The sequence below is a fragment of the Equus caballus genome, chromosome 15 (genome assembly GCF_041296265.1).
Source record: "Equus caballus isolate H_3958 breed thoroughbred chromosome 15, TB-T2T, whole genome shotgun sequence".
Taxonomy (NCBI): domain Eukaryota; kingdom Metazoa; phylum Chordata; class Mammalia; order Perissodactyla; family Equidae; genus Equus; species Equus caballus.
In genome coordinates, this window is record NC_091698.1 from 84358152 (window position 1) to 84382923 (window position 24772).

At 39.2% G+C, this 24772-nt stretch overlaps 1 protein-coding gene across 5 annotated transcripts in view; it reads right to left on the reverse strand.

Annotated features, from left to right (window-relative positions):
* Positions 1–242: 242 nt before the first annotated feature.
* The window catches only part of SLC4A1AP (solute carrier family 4 member 1 adaptor protein), a 34534-nt gene continuing 10004 nt past the window's right edge, over positions 243–24772 (reverse strand). The window contains exons 8-14 of one of the 5 annotated variants that reach the window (XR_011426141.1): positions 24253–24439; positions 13613–13724; positions 10166–11504; positions 9381–9467; positions 8610–8677; positions 6610–6679; positions 243–579 (exon numbers count right to left, since the gene is read on the reverse strand). Coding sequence is in view for 4 of the 5 variants with exons in the window: in XM_070235642.1 (XP_070091743.1) it covers positions 530–579; positions 6610–6679; positions 8610–8677; positions 9381–9467; positions 11270–11504; positions 13613–13724; positions 24253–24439 (809 nt within the window). In the remaining variant the exon portion in view is untranslated. Of the gene's footprint in view, positions 580–6177; positions 6263–6609; positions 6680–8609; positions 8678–9380; positions 9468–10165; positions 11505–13612; positions 13725–24252; positions 24440–24772 lie in introns of those variants that run through there. The other 4 variants (XM_005600110.4, XM_070235642.1, XM_070235644.1 and 1 more) reach the window with 4 other exon arrangements.

Below are 24772 nucleotides of genomic sequence, written 5' to 3' on the forward strand. Positions count from 1 at the left end.
ACTATAGTGGGAGGGAGCAGGAAGTCCCCACTATGTATCTATTTTTATTTCCAAGAATGACAGGGATACCCAGGGTCACACACACGGCATGACCTCATATTTCAACACTTATTTGAGGAGATAGTATCAGTGAATCCTAGAGCCTAACTGCCAGAAGCACCCTATTGCTCAGGAAAAGCATAGTCCCTAAAGCTTAATGAAAGACGTTGTGGCCTTAAATAAACATAAGAGACGTCACCACATCACCTTCTCATTTTAATAGTCATGTCTCTCACTATACTAATTCTCGAAATATATGGTTCCTTTTTATATACATATACAAACAATTTGAAACATAAATACCAAATTCAAGAGAATCAGATGGGTAGATAAATTTAGGAAGTCAAGAAGAGCACAGAGGAAAAGGCCAGTCATCAGATGTTAGAAATGATCATCTAAACACCTTTCTCTGGACATTCAATTTGATATATTATCCCAAATATCCCATGTCACATGGTCCACAAGGTCTTCATTTAGGATTCTGCAGCAATCAATAGCCATACTTGTCATTAAGATGGGTCCTGCCATCTCCACTTTGGCCTAGATCAGAGTATAAAAAAAGAAAGAAAAACATTCACTCTTCTAAAATCAGGAGGAAAAGATATCTAGACATCAGTGGGACAAAAAGTAAAACAAATAAAGAGGTTTCTTCTATGACAGAAATTTACTTTTTGTGTACAATTTCAAAATACGGTCTTTCATTTCGACCCTAGCATTTATGAGCAGATAAAAAGCAAACATTTCCAGTAACTTAATTTCTATTAATCAGTAGTATATAAGGAACCCATTCCATAGAAAAAGCAACCTGTGATGAGCATATGGGGAAATAAGCATCTCACAAATTGCCTGAAGGGTGTATGTATGAGCATAAACTCTACAATCTTTGTAGAATGCAATTGATAATATCCTAAAAATCTTCATAGCCTTTGATCCAGCCTGTTAGTTTCTATGAATTTTTTTCTACCCATGTACCTCTACTCTTGCAAAATTACATATGTTAGAGGTTACTTACTGCAGAGTTGTTTGTAATGGCAAAAGACTAGAACCACAGCAAATATCCATTGAGGGAACTGGTTAAATAAATAAAAGTATATCCACACCATAAAAAAGAACTTTGCTGCCACAAAAAAAGAACAAGAAATCTATAAATTTGGCCTTAAATAACACATTAGACCAGATGAACTTAACCGATATATACAGAACATTCCATGTAAAAGCAACAGAATATACATTCTTCTCAAGTGCACATGGAACATTCTCCAGGAAAGATCATATGTTAGGCACAAAACAAGTCTCAATAAATTTAAGAAGACTGAAATCAGATCTTTTCTGATCTGATCTTTTCTGACCACAGTGGCATGAAAGTAGTAATTAATTACAAGAAGAAAACTGGAAAGTTCACAAATATATGGAGATTAAACAAGATGCTACTGAACAACCAATGGGTCAAAATGGAAATTAAAAGAGAAATCAAAAAATGCCTTGAGACAAATGAAAATGGAAATACAACACAGCAAAATTTATGGGATGCAGCAAAAGCAATTCTAAGAAAGAAGTTCATAGTGATAGACCCTACATCAAGAAACAAGAAAAATCTCAAATAACCTAACTTTACATCTCAAGGATCTAGAAAAAGAAGAACAAATGAAGCTCAAAATTAGTTGAAGGAAAGAAATAAAGATCAGAGCGGGAATAAATGAAACGACTAAAAAGACAATAGAAAAGATCAATGGAACTAAGAGCTGGTTCTTTGAAAAGATAAACAAAATTGACAAATCTTTAGCTAGACACACCAAGAAAAAAAGAAAGGCCTCTAATAAATAAAGTCAAAAATCAAAGAGGAGACATTACAACTGATACCACAGAAATACAAAGGATCATAAGAGAATACTATGAATAATTATACACCAACAACTTAGATAACCTAGAAGAAATGGATAAATTCCTAGAAACATACAACCTACCAAGACTAAATCATGAAGAAATAGAAAATTTGAACAGATCGATTACTAGTAAGGAAATTGAAACAGTAATCAAAAACCTCCTAACAAACAAAAGTCCTGGACCAGACGGCTTCACTGATGAATTCTACCAGACATTCAAATAAGCATTAACACCGATCCTTATCAAACTCTTCGAAAAAACAGAAGAGGAGGGAACATTTCAAACTCATTTTACAAGGCTAGCGGTACCCCGATACCTAAACCAGAAAAGGATGCCACAATAAAAGAAAATTACAGACCAATATCCCTGATCAACAAAGATGCAAAAATCCTCAACAAAATATTAGTAAATTCAATTCCACAATACATTAAAAGGATCACACACTATAATCAAGTGGGATTTACTCCAGGGATGCAAGGATGATACAATATCCACAAATCAATTAATATGATACACCACACTAACAAAATCATATGATCATCTCAACAGATGCAGAAAAAACCTTTGACAAACTTCAACATCCATTAATGATAAGAACTCTCAACAAAGTGGGTATAAAGGTAACCTACCGCAACATAATAAAGGCCATACATGACAAGTCCACAGCTAACATCATACTCAATGGTAAAAAGCTGAAAGCTTTTCCTCTAAGATCAGGCATAAGACAGGGATGCTCACTCTCATCACTTTTATTCAACATAGTACTGAAAGTCCTAGCCAGAGCTATTAGGCGAGAAAAAGAAATAAAAGCCATCCAAATTGGAAAGGAAGAATAAAACTGTCACTATTTGCAGATGACATGATATTATATATAGAAATATATATGTAAAGACTAAAAACTCCACCAAAAAACTGTTAGAAGTAATAAGCGAATTCAGTAAAGTTGCAGGATACAAAATCATATTCAAAAATTGGTTGCATTTCTATAAACTAATAACAAACTATCAGAAAGAGAAATTAAGAAGTAATCCCATTTATAATTGCATCAAAAAGAATAAAATATCTAGGAATAAATTTAACCAAAGAGGTGAAAGATCTATACACTGAAAACTGTAAGACATTCATGAAAGAAATTTAAGAAGACACAAATAAACAGAAAGATACATCAAGCTCATGGACTGGAAGAATTAATACTGTTAAAATGTCCATGCTACCTAAAGCGATCTACAGATTCAATACAATCCCTATGAAAATTCCAATGGCATTTTTCACAGAAATAGAACAAACAATCCTAAAATTTGTATGGAACCACAAAAGACCCCAAATAGCCAAAGCAATCTTGAGAAAGAACAAAGCTGGAGGCATCACGTTCTCTGATTTCAAACTACATTACAAAGCTATGGTAATCAAAACAGTTTAGTATAAAAACAGACATGTAGATCAATGGAACAGAATAGAGAGCCCAGAAATAAACCTATACATATATGGTCATATATTTACAACAAAGGAGGCAAGAATATACAATCGGAAAAGAACAGCCTCTTCAACAAATAGAGTTGGGAAAACTGGACAGTCACATGAAAAAGAATGAAACTGGACCACTATCTTACATCGTAGACAAAATTAACTCAAAATGGATTAAACACTTAAATGTAAGACCTGAAACAATAAACTCCTAGAGGAAAACATAGATGGTAAGCTCCTAGACAACAGTTTTGGTGATAATCTTTTTGTATTTAACACTAAAAGCAAAGGCAAAAAAAGTAAAAATAAACAAGTAGGAATACATCAAACTAAAAAGCTTCTGCACAGCAAAGGAAACCATCAACAAAATGAACAGGCAACTACTGAATGGCAGAAAATATTTGCAAATCATATATCTGTTAAGGGGCTAATATCCAAAATAGATAAAGAACTCATACAACTCGATAGCAAAAAACCCAAACAATCTGATTAAAAGATGGGCAGAGGATCTGAATAGATATCTTTCCAAGAAAACATACAGATGGCCAACAGGTACATGAAAAGATGCTCAGCATCACTGATCATCAGGGAAATGCAAACCAAAGCCACAATGAAATATCACCTCACACCTTTTAGAATGGCTGTTATCAAAAAGATAAGAAATACGTGTTGGCAAGGATGAGGAAAAGGAACCCTGGTGTACTGTTGGTGGGAATGTAAACTGGTACAACCACTATGGAAAACAGTACAGAGGTTCCTCAAAAAATTAAAAATAGAACTACCATAAGATCCAGCAATTCCACTTCTGGGTATTTATCCAAAGAAAACAAAAAGACTAATTCAAAAAGATATATGCACCCCCATGTATGCTGCAGCACTATTTACAATAGTCAAGACGTGGAAAAAACCTAACTGTCCACCAATGGATGAATGGATAAAGAAAATTTGGTGTATATATATATATATATATATATAACGGAATATTATTCAGCCATAAAAAAGAATGAAATCTTGCCATTTGAGACAACACAAATGGACCTTGAGGGCATTATGCTAAGCGAAATAAGTCAGACAGGAAAAGACAAATACTGTATGGTATCACTTATACGTAGAATCTAAAACAAACAAACAAAAATCCAAGCTCACAGATAGAGCAGATTGGTGGCTGCCAGAGGTTGGGGGTCAGGGGTGGGAGAAATGAGTGAAGGGAGTCAGAGAGTACAAATTTTCAGTTATAAAATATATGTCATGGGGATGTAATCTACAGCATGGTGACTATAGTTAATAATACTGTATTGCCTACTTTAAAGTCACTAAGAGAGCAAATCTTAAAAGCCCTCATCATACACAAAAACATTTTGTAACTATGTATGATGATGGATGCTAACTAGACTTATCATGGTGATCATTTCACAATACACACAAATATCAAATCATTATGTCATACACCTGAAACTAATATAATGTTTATGTCAATTATATCACAATTTTAAAAATTAATTTTAAAAAATCTATAGTTATGAAAGGATCTCCATATAGTGTTAAGTACAAAATAGCAAGGTGTAGAATGTGCTTCCATTTGTGTAAAAAAAGTCATGAAATATTATGTATTTTATTGCCTACATAGGAATTTTATATAATATACAGAAAAAATCCTAAGAAACTGATATATGGTTGTCTTTAGAGGAAAAAAACTGGGTACCTGACACACAGCCACAAGACTTTTTCTGTCACTTTAAAGAAAACTTAAAATACAGTAGTTCCCTCTTATCTGCAGTTTCGCTTTCCACAGTTTCAGTTACCTGTGGTCAACTGCAGTCCAAAAGTATTAAATGGAAAATTCCAGAAATAAACAACTCATAAGTTCTAAATTGCATGCCGTTCTGAGTAGCATGATGAAATCTCTCATCATCCTGCTGCGTCTCACTTGGGACATGACTTACCCCTTTGTCCAGTATGCTACCTGCCCGTCAATCATTTAGTAGTCAGGTTGGTTATCAGATCGACTGTGTCAGTATCACAGTGCTTGTATTCAAGTAACCCTTATTTTACTTAATAATGGCCCCAAAGCACATAAGAGTGATGTTGGCAATTTGGATATGCCAAAGAGAAGCAGTATGCGGCTGGCCCGGTGGCACAGCAGTTAAGCTCGCATGTTCTGCTTCTAGGCGGCCTGGCGTTTGCTGGTTCAGATCCCTGGTGCAGACATGGCACCACTTAGCAGGCCATGCTGTGGTAGGCGTCCCACATATAAAGTAGAGGAAGATGGGCACGGATGGTAGCTCAGGGCCAGCATTCCTCAGCAAAAAGAGGACTGGCAGTAATTAGCTCAGGGCTAATGTTCCTCAAAAAAAAAAAAGAGAGAGAAGCAGTAAAGTGCTTCCTTTAAGTGAAAAGGTGAAAGTTCTTGACTTAATAAGAAAAGAAAAAAAATCGTATGCTGAGGTTGCAAAGATCTATGGTAACTTTTACTATAGTATTTTGTTACAGTTCTATTTTATTATTAGTTATTGTTTTTAATCTCTTACTGTGGCTAATTTATGAATTAAACTGTATCATATGTATATAATGTATAGAAAAAAAAACAGTATATATAGGGTTCAGTACTATCTGTGGTTTCAGGCATCCACTGGGGGTCTTGGAACATATCCCCCATGGACAAGATGGGGGCTACTGAATATGCAAAAGCAAAGAGAAAAATATAATGAACCTCCATGTACCCAGCACCCAGCTTTAACAATTATCAGTATGTGGCAAATCCTGCTTTGTCTAGTACTCCTCCCCTATCTTCCCTGAGCCTCCACCACTGGATTATTTTAAGGCACCTCTCATCTTTGGGATATCATTCCGTCTTGAACATTTCTGTAACATGTTCCTAGAAGACAAGGACATTTTCTAAAAATTTAACTCAAAGTCACTCACAGTTAATAAAAGTTAAACATTTCTTAGTATCATCAAGTTTCTAGCTAGTGGTCAAAATTATCTGACTGGATTATAATCTTTTTAACAGTTGTTTGTTTGAATAAGGATCCAAACATGGTCCAGAAATTATATTTTCTTGATATGTCTCTTCAGATCTTTTAATCTACCTATTCCCCTAGAATGGAGACTTTTAACCACATACTCTTATAACTTTCTTATTTTGAACCTTAAATATACATTACCTATTCAAAAACATAGATAAATAAATCTTAAAGGAAAAGAAAAATAAAAACAATCTACCTTCAGGTGGGACCCACACACAGTAGTCTGGATCATCTTCTGGATATTTGGATGAAAGTGTCAGTGGAAGCTGCAAAAACAACACAGGTTATTTTACTCAAAAGAATTTTAACTCAGTAATTACTGTCCCTATGCCTGTCAGAAAACAAAAACTAAGAATAGTTTCCATTAATGATTTTGACATAAGTAACCTATTTGGGAGAGCATTCTCTCTCTCTGAACCTTGATTCTTTTCTGTAAAGCCTCAACAAGCTGATTTTCAGTCAATGTGAGTGATGTGATGTTTTTTAAAAGGGCCAGTTAACACAGGTCTAAGTTCTAAATGGTATAACCCCAATAGAAGGAAATGTGGCATTTGCCTTTTGATCTAGGTGCAGAAAAGAGTTAACACAGCAAGTCTGACTGCTCTCCTTTGAAAGGCCTGTTTGCAAGGTTGGCCCTTGGCTGGCATCTGGGAACGTGGATTTTGGGAAGGTTCCTACTACCCTAACTGATAAGAATGGCTCACTGTGCCTAAACTGTTTGTAAAAACAGTGTGGTTTATGCTGAACACCTGCTTTCCTTCTTGAATTTGGGTACACGCCAGGCAGCAAGTGCCTATGTGATCAGTCTCCACTAAAAATCCTGGATGCTCAGTCTCTACTGAGCTTCGCTGGCTAGCAACATTTTACAAGTTGTCACAACTTGTTGCTTGGGGAAAGCACATCTTGTCTGACTCCACTGGGAAAAAACTCCCTGGAAACTTGTGCTTGGTTTCTCCCAGACTTCACCCCATGTGCCTTTTCCCTTCACTGACTGTGCTTGGTATCCTTGTGCTGTAGTACATCATAGCTGGGAGTACAGCCATATGCTGAGTCCCGTAAGGCCTCTTGTGAATTACTAGACCTGAAGGTGGTCTTGGGTACCTCCTGACAAAACCTAGCAATCCCACCTCTGGGAACTTACTGTATCCATACAAAATTATGTATACACAAGTTTATTCATTATAGCACTGTTGTAATAAAAAACTAGAGGGGCTGGCCCTGTGGCTGAGTGGTTAAGTTCAAGCACTCTGCTTCGGTGGCCCAGGGTTTCACCAGTTTGGATCCTGGGCGTGGACATGGCACTGCTCATCAGGCCATGCTGAGGTGGTGTCCCACACAGCACAACCAGAGGCACTCATGACTAGAATCTACAACTATGTACTAGGGGGCTTTGGGGAGAAGAATGAAAAAAAAAAAAGAAGATTGGCAACAGTTGTTAGGCGCCAATCTTAAAAAAAAAAAGAAAAACTAGAAACAACCCAAGTATCCGTCTGTAGGCAACTGGCTAAATAGAGTACATCCAAACAGTAGGAAGCTCAGTGTACTGATACACAATGATTTCCATGATAGGTAAAAAAAATCAAGAGGTAAAATGCAGTATATTACATTCTACCTTTTGTGTAATAAAAGGAGGAAAATAAAGGGGGCTGGGCCGGTGGCACTGTAGTTAAGTTCACACTTTCTGCGTCGGCGGCCTGGGGTTCACTGGTTTGGATCCTGGGCGCAGACCTATGCACTGCTTGTCAAGCCATGCTGTGGAAGGCATCCCACATACAAAGTAGAGGAAGATGGGCACAGATGTTAGCTCAGGGCCAGTCTTCCTCAGTGAAAGAGGAGGAATGGTGGCAGATGTTAGCTCAGGGCTAATCTTTCTCAAAAAAAAAAAAAGGAAGAAAATAAGAATATATTATTCAAGTGTCTTTGTATGGCATACGAGGATACGAAGAAAGATTCACAAATTAGTAAAAGAGGTATGTAAACAGGGAATAAGGTGGATGGAGACAAGAATAAAGAATTCAAAAAATAAAAATTCAAAAATAAAAATAAAAGAGAGCCCAGACTTCTGGAAGATGGGGTAAAAGGCAGTTGGGAACTCTACTAAGACAATTCCTAAAGATTCACTCTTCTGGATGTGGTCTACGACAAGGAGATCTGTTTTTACTTTCAGAAAGTAAAGATTATGACTAAAGTACTTACTTTGCCTGGACCGGGAGCTTTCTTTTTCTTCAATTCATCTCTGCTTTTCTCATATTCATTCTTTGATGCTAATTTAAGAAAAAGAAAAAAAAGAGGCAATAGCTATTTCAGAATAAGTAAAATAGAAAGGAAAAATTCCTCTTAAGAGAACATCTTAATTATTGAAGAAAACATGTAACAATCGAATTCTCAAAAGTTCCTTCTACTACTGTAAAGATTATATTAAGAAAGAATTTTCCCTCACTATAACCCTAGTTTTCAAATCCTAAGGCTATTCTACAAGCTTGAATATGATCACACGATTTGAAAAGGTATAGGAAAATGGGGCTGACTTTACTATTCTACAGTTTAACCATTACAATTAAAGGCAACAGAAAACCAGAAAAACACAGTCCTTTTAATAGGCCAACCTTTCAACTAATTTCTTTTAACAGTTTTGGAATCACTGCCATGAGAGGCACATATTCAACTCTAGATGTAAAACTGTGGAGGCCTTTGTACAGCCAGAGGAAGCATGAAGGCATTAGGTGCTTTGTGGTTCAGAGACAGGGAACCCCAGAAGGCAGAACAGGAGTCAAGAAAGGCAAACGGAATGGCACCAAACATAAACTTCTCATAGTTCCCAATTTTGTCCAGGGCCCTGGCAGCAGCATCTATCCAGTGTCTGAAAGGCCCTTCTCTGGGCTGCTCCAGGTCAGCCATCAGCCCCTCCTCCATGCACCAGTCGGCTGCTGGTGTGCAGAGCAGCAATGGAGTCGGCTCTACACTTGCCTGAGGCTTCCTCACATGGTGCAGCTGTTCCACTAATCTCCTGATAATCTTTATTCTGTTCCACTTGGCTGAGTTGAGACATGTTTTCTATAAAAGGCAGAACCAAAGCATATGGTTATTATTTAATTCATGGTAGGGAACCAAGAAAACAAAAACAAAAGCAAGAAAAGCTAACTACATACATAATCATCCAGTTTTACTATCATTCGCTTCAACTAACCTTAATTAGGTTTTCAATAAATGTGCCTATGGACGACTAACAGAGAACCACCAATTTTCCACTTTAAAAACTGGCCAACTCTGAGGTAAAAGTTTTTAGCAATATTTACCAAAAGCCTTAAAAATGTATATTCCTTGGCCTAGAAATTCTACTTCTAGGAACATGTTCAAAGAAAATAATCAGAGATCAGAACCAAGATTTACTATATACAAATATGTTTATAATAGCAAAAACTAATAAATAACTTACACGTCTAATGATAGGGTGTTGATTAAATAAATAATGGGATATGCATGTGATGGACCACTATGCCCCTTATTAAAACCACATTTTAAAAGAATGTTTTAAGACAGAAAAAAATAGGTCATAAAATAGCATGTACAATATGATCCCAATGTTGTTAAAAAAAAAAGAAAAGGCCTGGAGTAAGCCCTAACCAGCTGCAGATTTACTAATGAATGTACTTATAAACCAAATTTTAAAATCTGCTATTTTTACACACACATATTTACTTTGGTCCCTTAAACAAAAAAATACAATACTTACTGCTCCCCTTTCTACTGACCTGTTCATATGCCACCCTCACAACACATGGATCAAAGACCAGACTCAGAAAAAAGTATGGAAAAGTACTTTTCTTTGAAAAGGCCAAGCATCTTGCCAATAACTAAACAAAGGAGAATGCAAAAACAAAAGATTTACCTCTCGCAGATGAGGAAACAGTAACTTTTCTGTTTCTCAACAACTGGAGGTGATTCAAGAGAAGGTCTAGATCCCAGGCCTGAGGTTTTATGTCGACAAGCCCGGTTTGTTCAGAAATACACACGCATGCATTCTCACACACATTTAATGCCAGTTTTTTTGTTTTTCTCATGCTCCCTATTTTCTGTGCAGTCTTAGTCTTGCTAAGGAATCTGGCCAACCTGCAGGAAAATAACCCCTGCAGGTGACATGGGATAAGAGGATACTAAAAAGATAATCATCCTTGGGGGTATGATTGAGGGAGATTTCTCTTTACTTCTTTGGACTTTTACATATAATCTAAAGTTTCTAAAACGAACATACATTCCTTTTACAATCAGAAGAAAATACATTTAAAAACCAATCAATTCTCTCTTTCGTCAATTTTCATCAAACCTTTGCTGAGGTGGGTGAATACTACATGCTCTCTGCTGGGTACCATGAACTTCTCTGCTGGGTACCATGGACAACGGGACATCATGCTTCCTGAGAGGTATGTCTAGTGGGTATAATTATGCTCAGCCTCTGCTTTAGGGATGGGGAAAAAAATAAGTAAGGGGAGGCTTATCCTGAGACCACCTGATCAGGCCCCATCCTCTGCCCTATTCCACCGCCCTCCAGTCATACAGTAACAGCAGCTCAGAACTGGTCCACAGCAGCTGTGGTTTCAGATTCCACAGTTTTTAATTTTCCATAATTCTGGACTAGACTGGAAATATCTGCCTTGTTTTACAATGAGGATAAATAATGATGTGCAGTCAAAGAAAGACTAAGAAAGTATGTTCCCAAAGAGTCAGCTATATCACATATCACAAAATATCAAAAAGTCTAAATGCACAGGCAAGAACTGGTTTTGCTTTTTCAAACCAATCCACAATTAACGCCAATGCCCCACTGAATAGCACAAGAAGGAGAAGAAAGATAGTACCACGGTTTTTTGTTTCTCCAGAACATGTGCTATCGGTGGGAGGACTTGTTCCCTGTACTGCTGCTTCTGGCTCTATCTCCTGCTGTAGTCTGCTGCTTCCAGACTCCAGTTTTTTCTTTTCATGTTCCTCCTTTTCTTTCTCCTCTTCCTCTTCCTCTTCCTCCTCTTCTACTTCAGGCTCATCCTTCATTCTCATTAGAGTTGGAGGGAGCTCTGGACGCTTAGGGGGTAACTTCTACGAGGAAACAAAACCATGAACAAATACTTCTACATAATGACAAAGAGACAAATCTCTTCAAGGGAGTTAAGCTAAATGTGTAGCATGTAACCTCTCTAGGTTGATAAATCCTGCATGAGTGTGCTGAAAGTAGGACTTTAACCTGAAATTTTACTCATCTATGGACCTTTAACACGTATCTTTATTACTTTTTAGGGTCAAAAGAATATTAAACATGAAACACTTAAAACAGTTTGTGGGGAACCAAGACATTTATTCCAAGTGAGTACCAGCTACAGGAATTCTGTCCTATTACCCTTAATGATGTTAAAAGATCTTAATTCATTACAAAATCTTCTAGAGAGTAAATCAGACGCACATTCCTAAGAAATAAATCATTAGTGCAGCTTTTTCATTTTAGATTTCACACAGTTTCAAGGGAACACCACACGTAAATCAGTAAAATAGATCCTGAAGAAAAGGAAGACATTTCTTGAAGAATAAGGCCAAGCATCCAAGACCTTTCAATAAAAGTAATTATTAGGAAAGATTGATCACAGCTTAAGGAATAGAGAGAAGGTACCAAAGTATATCATTTTTTAAATACAGGATTTAGTTCAGTAATCCTCTAAGGAGAGCTTTTTAGTAGTTTTTCTTCTAACTAAAACGTCAGTACCTCCTCCCTCCACCACCCTCACAGAGAAGCCTCCACCTCAGGTAAACCACACAGCCACTCAGAACATTTGGCTGGCACTTCAGACTTCTGCCACCACAGGGAAGTTTACCCTAATTCAGTGTTGTGGACTGAACTGTGTCCCCCCAAATTCATATGTTTAGGTCCCAACACCCAGTACCTCAGAATGTAACTGTATTTGGAAATAAGGTCTTTAAAGAGGTGATTAAGTTTAAAAAAAAAGGCTGTTAGAGAGGGGCCCTAATCCAATATGACTGATGTCCTTATAACAACAGGGACAGAGGCACCAGGGATACAAGTGGACAGAGGGATAACCATCTGAAGAGGCAACAAGAGGGCAGCCACCTGCAAGCCAAGGAAAGAGGCCTCAGAGGAAACCAACTCTGCTGACACATTGATCTTGGACGCCTAGCCTTCAGAACTGTGAGAAAATAAATTTCTGTTGCTTAAGCCACACAGTCTTTGGCATTTTTTTATGGCGGCCCTAGCACCCTAATACACAAGGTTCAGCATTTTGGGGTGATGAAAACCTTTTAAAAGCGGAATCTATAAATAAGGATGTACATAAAGCAAAAACATATATCAGTGAAGTATTAGAGGATAGCAGAAAGATCACAAAACTCAGGAGACAGAAGACCTGGATTTGCCAGTCTAGTTACTTAATGATGGTGTGATCTTGTATTTAACCTCTGTGACTCTGTTTCCTCACCTGTGAGAGGCAATAATCCCCACACATCATAAGGTGTTGGAAGGATTAAATGAAGTAAGGAAAACCATATGGCAGAGCCAGGTGTACTGACTATGTTACTAACAAATGTTGGTTGAGTCTGAATATTACAACATCTACCCACCAGGAAAAAGCATTTAACACAGGAGACCCTTTCTTAAGTGCAATATTCATCACAAATTAATAAATTAGTATTCTAATTTACAAATCAGTTACATGCAAATTGACTGGCATGAAATGATTCATCAATTTTTTTTTAAATTTTTTTCTGGTGAGGAAGATTGGCCCTGAGCTAACATCTATAGCGAATCTTCCTCTTTTTGCTTGAGGAAGATTGTCACTGAGCTAACATCTGTGCCAATCTCCCTCTATTTTGTATGTGGGGAGCCACCACAGCATAGCTTGCTGAGCAGTATGTAGGTCTCCACCTGGGATCTGAACCCACAAACCCTGGGCCACCAAGGTGGAGTGCGTGAACTTAACCACTATGCCACCAGACCAGCCCTGATTCATCTATTCTTGATAACCCTAAGCTGAAGAGAAAAATCCAAGTACCAAGTCATGGGATAGATGTGATCATACCAAGCCAACAGCCCTTTTTCACATTACTATGGAACAAGTCATCTGAGCTTCGAAAAAAAAGAGGAAAACTAGCTCAGGATAACTCAACAACAAAAAGTTTAACATCTTAGACCCACAACTTACCCCTACTGTTCCAGTTTTTAATTTGAATTTGCTTCCTCCTTTCATGGCACCAAACAGAGGCAATGTAAGCTTTTTAGCTTTGTTTTGTGCATCTGCAGTCTGACTTTCAGCCCTAGGAAGAAAGAATAATTATATATATCTATTCCAGTAAGGCCAAGGTTTTATCTAAAAACATCATGACACAGTCAAAGAAACTTCTGGCAAAACAAAAATTGCCACAAGATGAACATCTAAGCATACACCAATAAGAAAGAGATATTCAGGCCAACAAAGCGTTGTCAGAGACAGAGAGCTATTAAGGGTAAGCTGAGGCTGCTACCTTGGTCTAGTAATTTGCAACATGCTATATGACTTCACATTCAGAAAATGATGCCCACAGTACAAAGGGCCCTGGCAAAGGAGAAAATATAAGCATGACCCCATCCCCACTAAGAGGCAGGAGATGGATTCATGGTTTAAAGCCCCATTTTCCACCAACCTCTGAAGAGGACTCACAGTGCCTTACTTACCTGGAGTACACACTTACCACAACCACACAAAACAGCTCTGAGCACAGAAGTTAAAAAAAAAAAAAAAAGTGGTGTGTGGGTAGGGGGCAGGAGGCAGGATATCCTGTATGGTGAGTAATAATAAAGACATAATGGAAGACCCTGCAACTGGTGAGCTTGTCAACAGTCTCATTGGCTGGACATAGTTATGAAAGCTAAGCCCACTAGGGTCAAGCTGAGAAAGAGCAAAAAGAGACTGTAGAAATTAGAAAAGGATGGGGAAAAAGAGCAGAGCAAAAACAAAAAGGATGGCAGTTGAGCTGACAAGAAACTCAGAGAGTAGTCAGAGGTAACAATGACAAAGTAGCATGAGGAGACAGAGGGAAGAAAGCCCTATGCTTTCTTCACACTGACCACAGGACAGCCCTGCATTCTGGAATATAAGGACAGCACCAGCACTCCTGACTCACAGTGACCATCAGCAAAGTGACTATCCTTTTCCACCCTGAAGCCCCAGTTGCCACTACCGCCTTCTTTCACTTAAATTGTACCCTTCAGTGGGGCTCTTGGGCTTATCCTCACCTCCTTTCTCTCTACCAGAGACAGACCCATCGCCTTGCTAAGGCCACCAGAAGAATGCTGGTTGCCTGGCCTTAAAGACTCTTTGCCAAATTATGATGCTTCACAGCCCCTCCCCACAGGCCTCATGAAGGTTCTAGCATAGAAAGACAAAGGTAACAGCAGCACGGATATTTTTCAACTCCACTAAACCGCTTGGCTGGCCTGGAGGATATGCAAAGACACCCAAAGGAGATGAAAAAGCAGAAGATGGGATCAAAATCAAGAGGTGCTCGTGGTTGACAGAGGAGATGTTAGGTGGAAAGTTCAGAAGTTCAACACTCAAGCGAGCAGAGGAGGAATAAGATACATGGCATCTGAAGGCCAATATCTAAAGTAGGAAAGGGAGGAGAAACTAGGCAGATCCAGAGAGAGCAGGAGGGGAGGCTCTGGAGGAAACTGATAGATGTGGTCTAGCTCAGAACACCCCACCAGGCTGACTTATCAAGTTAAAGGATTACAGAGCTGGAATTAAAACTCACTTTTACCCTGGACTATGCCTCCTGAGTATTACCTATTCTCCCCGAAAAAGATGTTTCAAATAGTTGCTCATGTAATAACGGAAACAGTAAAAATTATGACAATGATGACAACAATAATACATATATGCCATCACTTTGTTAAACACTGTTCATTTAATCTTTGCAACATCATTACTTTTAATTTATAGATGAAGAAAGCAAAGATCAAAGAGGTTACATAACTTGCCTCAAAATGCCCAAAAAGTAATTGATGGAGCCGAGAATGAAACCCATGAAGTCTAACTCCAGTGCTAACCTGCCTCCTCACTATTGGTAAGGTAACTCAAATATCACTTGGGCTGAACAGACTTTTGTGGACTGATCACTATATTAAATATCCAAACTACACATAAATCTTTGAGTAAACCTGCTAGTAATTTGGGGATAAATTTTCTGTACAGATGATCAACGGCTCCAGAAACATTTTCTCTCTACATTTCTATAAGAAGTGCCTCTCAGTACCTAGAAACTCTTCTCTGCAATGCCTCCAGCATCAAGTTACAGGTTTTGTACACAGGGGTGAGGGGCTGAATAAAAGCTTACTGACAAACTAAAGCAGCACTGTCTTCAGAATTTCCTGAAATGACAGAAATGTTCTGTATCTGCACTGTCCAATACAGGAGCCATGAGCCACATGTGGCTATTGAGCACTTGAAATGTGGCTAGTGTGACTGAGGAACTGAATTTTTAATTTTATTTAATTTTAACATCACATGTGACTCCTGGGTGCTGTACTAGACAGCACAGATCTAAAGAAAATAAGAAACTTTTTATAGTTAACTACCTTCATAAGGGAGTGAACCCACCTAGGCAGTACCACTTTTTGAGATGCCCACCTGGATTGTGCTCATTGGGGGTTACTTATTTCTACAACAACCTACTCAACCTTTTCAAAGGTTTCAAACTTGCTGAGATGATACAGAACAAAATTTTAAAATATTGTCAAAATGGAAAGATTGGCACTCCCTCTCTTTCTCTCTCTCTCACAAACATACACACGCTCACAAATACTAGCCAAGTCTGGGAAAAATTATTCTCAAAATCTTATTTGCAAATTACTCAAAAATCTTCTGGATGTCTGCAATGGATTTGGGTTAATCTCTTCCAATAACTTCCCCAAAATCAAAGTTAACAATAAAATCAACCTCAGAGATTACACTTTCTCCCCCTTTAAAGGAAGAAATTACACTTTTAAAAAAGTACTTAAAGGGGAGAAGATCCAAGATGGCGCCGTGAGTAGTCCTCTTTGTCTCTCCCCCTTCGAGTCTACAATTATTTGGACACTTATCGCTTGACAAAGGATATCCAGACAGCATCTCAGGACGTCTGAGAGACCCACGCGACTATACATCGGAAGGCGGACGGACTTTCCTCCGGGAGGATGTGGAAATAGGTGAAAACTCTCCGACCCCGACGAGCAGCCTAGTACCCGCAAGCGGCTTTCTTCCAACAGACGCCCCCAGAGGATCTACACACATCTAGGGCAGGAGCGAGCACACAACAGAGGAGCGACGGTGGAAACAGGTGACCAGAACCCTACCTAAACCCCCCGCAATTACTCCTAAATGCAGAGGGAAACTTTGGAGTTGCACACCTGAGCCCGCGGGGAGAGTCTCTCCCCGCCATTGGCGGGGAGACCCCGCCTGGTGTTCGCGGCACCCGGAGGGTCCCAGAGAGAGTCGCTGAGGGTACGGAGGTCTCCCAGCTGCCGTTGCCCACCCCGTGGGACTAGGGATTGCCAGAGATCTCGGAGAGGACCGGGGCTGGGGGAACTTTCAAAGGCCGGTTCTGTGACCCGGAGGGGAAGCGCGGGAGTTCCGCCCGGGCAGCAGACAAAACTCTCTGTCTGCCATTAGCAGAGGGGCCACGCCGAGCATTCACGGCTCCGGGAGAGGCCCAGAGAGAATCCCAGAGGGCGGGGCGACCCCCAGCTGCCGTTGCCCGCCCCGTGGGACTAGGGATAGCCGGAGATCTCGGAGAGGACTGGGGCTGGGGGGAGTTCCAGAGACCCAGCTTCGTAGTCTAGGGGGAAACCCTACAGGCTCACAGCAGCCTTAGGGAAAGCCTCTGCACAGCACCAGTAGAAGGCACCCAGCCACCAGCCACAAGGCTGGAAGACCCCAGGGCAAAAGCAGCATAGCTAGGTGAACTAACCACAGACTGTAGAAGATGCCAATAGCTCTCCTGCGACCCATAGAGGACAAGTGAGATTTTGTGGGTGCCGACAGCAACGGAGCGACAAATATAAGTGATCCCACCCCTGGCCGCTGGAAAAGCCCATAACACTGTTGCAGACCCCAAGGAGAGAGCACATCTAGGTGGGCTGCAACAGTAGGCACCAGCAGCCTGAAGCCCCCCTGTGACGGCCCCCACAGCAGAGGAGGGAATCCAAAGGGCCACTGTGGCTACGAGGAGGGGCCCAGGCCCAGTTAGCAACTGCGGACAGGGTTCCTGGTTGGTGCAGTATAAACAGCTGCTCCCCCACCGCAGCAGCTGAAACAAGTGAAAGGAGTAACTAAACTCTATCTCCATGCGGAGGCACAAATCAACAACATCAAGCAATATGAAAAAATACATTAAATCTCCAGAACAGAAAGAAAGCAACAAATACACAGAAAACAATCCCAAAGAAAATGAGATATATAACCTAAATGATGATGACTTCAAAACAGCCATCATTAAAATTCTCAATGAGTTAAGAGAGAGTTCTGACCGTCAACTCAACGAGTTCAGGAGCTATGTCACAAAAGAGTTTGATACGATAAAGAAGAACCAAACAGAAATATTGGAAATGAAGAACACAATAGAGGAGATTAAGAAAAATCTAGATGCTCTGAACAGTAGGGCCGATAACATGGAGGAAAGAATTAGCAATTTGGAAGATGGCAATATAGAATTGCTGCAGGCAGAGGAGGAGAGAGAAGCAAGACTAAAAAGAAATGAAGAAACTCTCCGAGAATTATCAGATACAATTAGGAGATGCAACGTAAGGATTATAGGTATACCAGAGGGAGAAGAGAAGGAGAAAGGGGCAGAAAGCCTATTCAAAGAAATAATGGCTGAGAACTTCCCAAATCTGGTGAGGGAGATGGATCTTCAGGTGACAGAAGCCAATAGATCTCCAAACTTTATCAATGCAAGGAGACCAACTCCACGCCATATAGTAGTGAAGCTAGCAAAAGTCAACGACAAGGAGAAAATACTAAGGACAGCCAGGCAAAAGAAACTAACCTACAAAGGAACCCCCATCAGGCTATCAGCAGATTTCTCAGCAGAAACTTTACAGGCTAGAAGAGAGTGGAATGATATATTCAAAAATCTGAAGGACAAAAATCTACAGCCGAGAATTCTCTACCCAGTGAAAATATCCTTCAAATACGATGGAGAAATAAAAACTTTCGCAGATAAACAAAAATTAAGGGAGTTCATTGCCACAAAACCTCCTCTTCAGGAAATCCTCAGGAAAACCCTCATTCCTGAAAAATCCAAAAAAGGAAAGGGGCTACAAAACCAAGAGCAGAGGAGATAAGTAGAAGGACAACAACAGAGAGTAGCAGCTCTACATCAGAACAGATTAAACCATGGGACGAGAAACAAAGGAAACTGAAGAAAAGCGGAAAACAAGACACAAAATGGTAGCGGTAGGCCCCCACATCTCAATAATCACTCTAAATGTAAATGGATTGAACTCCCCAATCAAAAGACACAGAGTGGCAGGATGGATCAAAGAACAAGATCCAACAATATGCTGCCTCCAGGAAACACACCTCAGCCCCAAAGACAAACACAGACTCAGAGTGAAGGGATGGAGAACAATACTCCAAGCTAATAATGAACAAAAGAAAGCAGGTGTCGCTATACTAATATCAGACAAGGTAGATTTCAAAGCAAAACAGATAAAGAAAGATAAAGAGGGACAGTATATAATGATAAAAGGGACTCTCCACCAAGAAGACATAACACTTATAAATATATACGCACCCAACACAGGAGCACCAAAATTTGTAAAGCAACTCTTAATAGAACTAAAAGAAGACATCAACAACAATACAATAATAGTAGGGGACCTCAACACACCATTAACACCAATGGACAGAACATCCAGACAGAAAATCAACAAGGAAATAATAGAATTAAATGAAAAATTAGACCAGATGGACTTAATAGATATATATAGAACACTTCATCCAAAAACAGCAGGTTACACATTCTTCTCAAGTGCACATGGAACATTCTCAAGGATTGACCATATTTTGGGAACCAAAGCAAACATCAATAAATACAAGAGAGTTGAAATAATATCAAGCATCTTTTCTGATCATAACGCTATTAAACTAGAAATCAACTACAAGAAAAAAGCAGAGAAAGGTGCAAAAATGTGGAGACTAAACAACACGCTTCTCAACAAACAATGGATCATTGAAGAAATTAAAGAAGAAATCAAATTTTATCTGGAGACTAATGAAAATGAGAACACGACATACCAAAACATTTGGGATGCAGCAAAAGCAGTCCTAAGAGGGAAATTCATCGCAATACAGGCCCACCTCACTAAACAAGAAAAAGCTCACATAAGCAACCTCAAACGACACCTAACAGAACTAGAAAAAGAAGAACAAACAAAGCCCAGAGTCAGTAGAAGGAGGGAAATAATAAAAAATAAGAGCAGAAATAAACGATATTGAAACAAAAAAGACAAGAGAAAGGATCAATGAAACAAAGAGTTGGTTCTTCGAAAGAATTAACAAAATTGACAAACCCCTAGCCAGACTCACCAAGAAAAGAAGAGAGAAATCGCAAATTAATAAAATTAGGAATGACAGAGGAGAAATCACAACAGATACCAATGAAATACAAGAGATCATAAGAGAATACTATGAAAAACTATATGCCAACAAATTGAACAACCTGGAAGAAATGGACAAATTCCTAGACTCCTACAATCTCCCCAAACTGAATCAGGAAGAAATGGAGAATCTGAATAGGCCAATCACAAGTAAGGAAATAGAAACGGTAATCAAAAACCTCCCCAAAAATAAGAGTCCAGGACCAGACGGCTTCTCTGGAGAATTCTACCAAACATTCAAAGAAGACTTAATACCTATTCTCCTCAAACTGTTCCAGAAAATTGAGAAAGATGGAGAACTCCCTAACACATTCTATGAAGCCAACATCACCCTGATCCCCAAACCTGACAAGGACAACACAAAGAAGGAGAACTACAGGCCGATATCACTGATGAACATAGATGCAAAAATCCTCAACAAAATTTTGGCAAACCGATTACAGCAATACATCAAAAAGATTATACACCATGATCAAGTGGGATTTATACCAGGGACACAGGGATGGTTCAACATCCGCAAGTCAATCAACGTGATACACTACATCAACAAAATGAAAAACAAAAACCACATGATCATCTCAATAGATGCAGAGAAAGCATTCGACAAGATCCAACACCCATTTATGATAAAAACCCTCAGTAAAATGGGTATAGAAGGAAAGTACCTCAACATAATAAAGGCCATATATGATAGACCCACAGCCAACATCATACTCAATGGACAAAAACTGAAAGCCATCCCTCTGAGGACAGGAACAAGACAAGGGTGCCCACTTTCACCACTCCTATTCAACATAGTACTGGAGGTGCTGGCCAGAGCAATTCGGCAGGAAAAAGAAATAAAAGGAATCCAAATAGGTAACGAAGAAGTAAAACTCTCGTTGTTTGCAGACGACATGATCTTATATATAGAAAACCCCAAAGAATCCACAGGAAAACTATTAGAAATAATCAACAACTACAGCAAAGTAGCAGGGTATAAAATTAACGTGCATAAATCAGTAGCATTTCTATACACTAACAATGAACTAACAGAAAAAGAACTCAAGAACTCAATCCCATTCACAATCACAACGAAAAGAATAAAATAGCTTGGGATAAATTTAACCAAGGAAGTGAAGGATCTATACAATGAAAACTACAAGACTTTCTTGAAAGAAATTGACGATGACATAAAGAGATGGAAAGACATTCCTTGCACATGGATTGGAAGAATAAACATAGTTAAAATGTCCATACCACCTAAAGCAATATACAGATTCAATGCTATCCCAATCAGAATCCCAAGAACATTCTTCACAGATATTGAACAAACAATCCTAAAATTCATATGGGGCAACAAAAGACCGCGAATTGCTAAAGCAATCCTGAGCAAGAAAAACAAAGCCAGCGGAATCACAATCCCCGATTTCAAAACATACTACAAAGCTACAGTGATCAAAACAGCATGGTACTGGTACAAAAACAGGTCCACAGATCAATGGAACAGAATTGAAAGCCCAGAGATAAAACCACACATCTATGGACAGCTAATCTTCGACAAAGGAGCAGAGGGCCTATAATGGAGAAAAGAAAGTCTCTTCAACAAATGGTGCTGGGTAAACTGGACAGCCACATGCAAAAGATTGAAAATTGACCAGTCTTTTTCACCACACACCAAAATAAACTCAAAATGGATCAAAGACCTAAAGATTAGGCCTGAGACAATAAGTCTTTTGGAAGAGAATATAGGCAGTACACTCTTTGACATCAGTTTCAAAAGAATCTTCTCGGACACTGTAACTCCTCAGTTGAGGGAAACAATAGAAAGAATAAACAAATGGGACTTCATCAGACTAAAGAGCTTCTTCAAGGCAAGGGAAAACAGGATTGAAACAAAAAAACAGCTCACTAATTGGGAAAAAATATTCACAAGCCACTTATCCGACAAAGGGTTAATCTCCATAATATACAAAGAACTCACACTGCTTAACAACAAAAAAACAAACAACCCGATCAAAAAATGGGCAGAGGACATGAACAGACATTTCTCAAAAGAAGATATGAATATGGCCAATAGACACATGAAAAGATGTTCATCATCGCTAATCATCAGGGAAATGCAAATCAAAACTACACTAAGATATCACCTTACACCCGTTAGATTGGCAAAAACATCCAAAACCAAGAGTGACAAATGTTGGAGAGGTTGTGGAGAAAAAGGAACCCTCATACACTGTTGGTGGGAATGCAAACTGGTACAGCCACTATGGAAAACAGTATGGAGATTTCTCAAAAAGTTAAAAATAGAAATACCCTATGACCCAGCCATCCCATTACTGGGTATCTATCCTAAGTACCTGATATCAGAAATCTCAAGGGTCCGTTGCACCCCTATGTTCATCACAGCATTATTTACAATAGCCAAGACGTGGAACCAGCCTACACGCCCAGAAACTGATGATTGGATAAAGAAGATGTGGTATATATACACAATGGAATACTACTCAGCCATAAAAAAAGACAAAATTGGCCCATTCACAACAACGTGGATGGACCTCGAGGGTATTATGTTAAGCAAAATAAGCCAGTCAGAGAAAGACGAACTCTATATGACTCCACTCATAGGTGGAATTTAGTATATTGATAAGGAGATCTGATCGGTGGTTACCAGGGAAAAGGGGGGGTGGGGGGAGGGCACAGAGGGGGAAGTGGTGTACCCACAACATGACTAACAAAAATGTACCACTGAAATCTCACAAGGTTGTAATCTATCATAACATTAATAAAAAAAAAAAAAAAAAAGTACTTAAAGGGCTGGCCTGGTGGCCTAGTGGTTAAGTTCAGCACGCTCTGCTTCAGCAGCCTGGCTTCAGTTCCTGGGCACGGAGCTACACCACTTGTTGGCAGCCATGCTGTGGTGGCGACCCACATACAAAATAGAGGAAGACTGGCACAGATTGTTAGCTCAGGGCGAATCTTCCTCAAGCCAAAAGAGGAAGACTGGTAACAGATGTTAGCTCAGGGCAAATCTTCCTCAGAAAAAAAAAAAAAGGAAAGAAAAAAGTATTTAAATATATTATTGTCAACTGGTTCTTAGGAATGACAGATACAAGCATTAAAATGACAATCTGCGTTCATATCTTTTCATCTGTGGTTTTAAAATCATAGATAAAAAATGGTATACATTGTAGTATTTGTATTTCTCTTATTATGAGCGACACTGAGTATCTTTTTATATAGTTAAGAGCTATTTGTACTTCTTTTTCAGTGGCCTGTCAGTTGATATCCTTTGCCCATTTTTCTCTTTGGTGGATGGTTGTCTACTTATCATTTACAGGTCTTTACATATTAGGGAAATTAGCCTTTTGTGCATGTTGCTCTTTCGAAAAGTTTATTTTGCACTAAAAGATTAAGTAAAAAATTCAGGGCTGGCCCCACGGCACAGTGGTTAATTTTGGCATGCTCCACTTCAGCAGCCTGGGTTCATGGGTCTGGATCCCAGGTGTGGACCTATACCACTCATCAGCCATGCTGTGGTGGCAACCCACATACAAAATAGAGGAAGACTGGCACAAACGTTAGCTCAGCGTGAATCTTCCTCAAGCAAAAAGAGGAAGATCAGCAACAGATATTAGCTCAGGGCAAATCTTCCTCAACAACAACAACAAAAGGTTGATTTTGGGGCCAGCCTGGTGGTGTAGTGGTTGGGTCAGCATGTTCTGCTTTGGCAGCCTGGGTTCACAGGTTCGGATCCCAGGTGCAGACCTACACTGCTTATCCAGCCATGCTGTGGCAGTGACCCACGTACAAAATAGAGGAAGACTGGCACAAATGTTAGCTCAGGGCTAATCTTCCTCAAGCAAAAAGAGGAAGATTAGCAACAGGTGTTACCTCAGGGCCAATCTTCCTCACCAAAAACAAAAAAAAAATTTCAGAGCCTTCCAGTGAAACAGAAATCAATATAGTTTTCTCTAAAAATCCTGTAGCAGTCTATACTTCACAAATGAAATGGGTTTTTAGTCACAAATGAAATGGGTTTAGTTATGAAACCACTGCCTTCTGTGCTTTAAAGCATTTCTTATATTCTATTTTTATTCAAAAATGATTAAGAAAACAAAGATAGAATTCAAAATGTGATCTATGCAAAAATGCTTTTTTAAAATTCCAAGTATAACTAAGACTTACTTTTTTAGTTCTGGAATCTCTGCTGGCTTTACAATTTTTATCAACCCTTTAAGTCTCTGTTGTTCTTTCCTCAGTTCAAAAGTTCTCAGGTGAAGTTTCTTCCGGGACACACCATCTAACGCACTCCCTGATTTCATTTCTGACATGAACGCATCTAAAGAGTCCTGAGATGACGACTCTGATAGAGCTGCCCAAGAAAGGGATAATACATGTTTAGAAAGATGGCCCTAAATATTCTAAAATTCAGCCAAAGTTTCCATAGAAAAGTCACTAACACAAAGCTAGACAGAGGACATTTACTGATATTAGGAATAAGGACGGGTTATAGCTGGGAGACTTTGCCTCAATGGCTTCACTCCCCTCATCTATTAAAAAAGAGGTTACATCAAACAATTTATAAAGTTCTTTCTAGTTCGAAAACGCTTTGTTGCTCCTTAGAAAGGCTCCATATTCCGCATGATACATCTTATTAACCAATGTAGCCTCAGTGCCTAGCATAGTGCACTAGATATGGCAGATG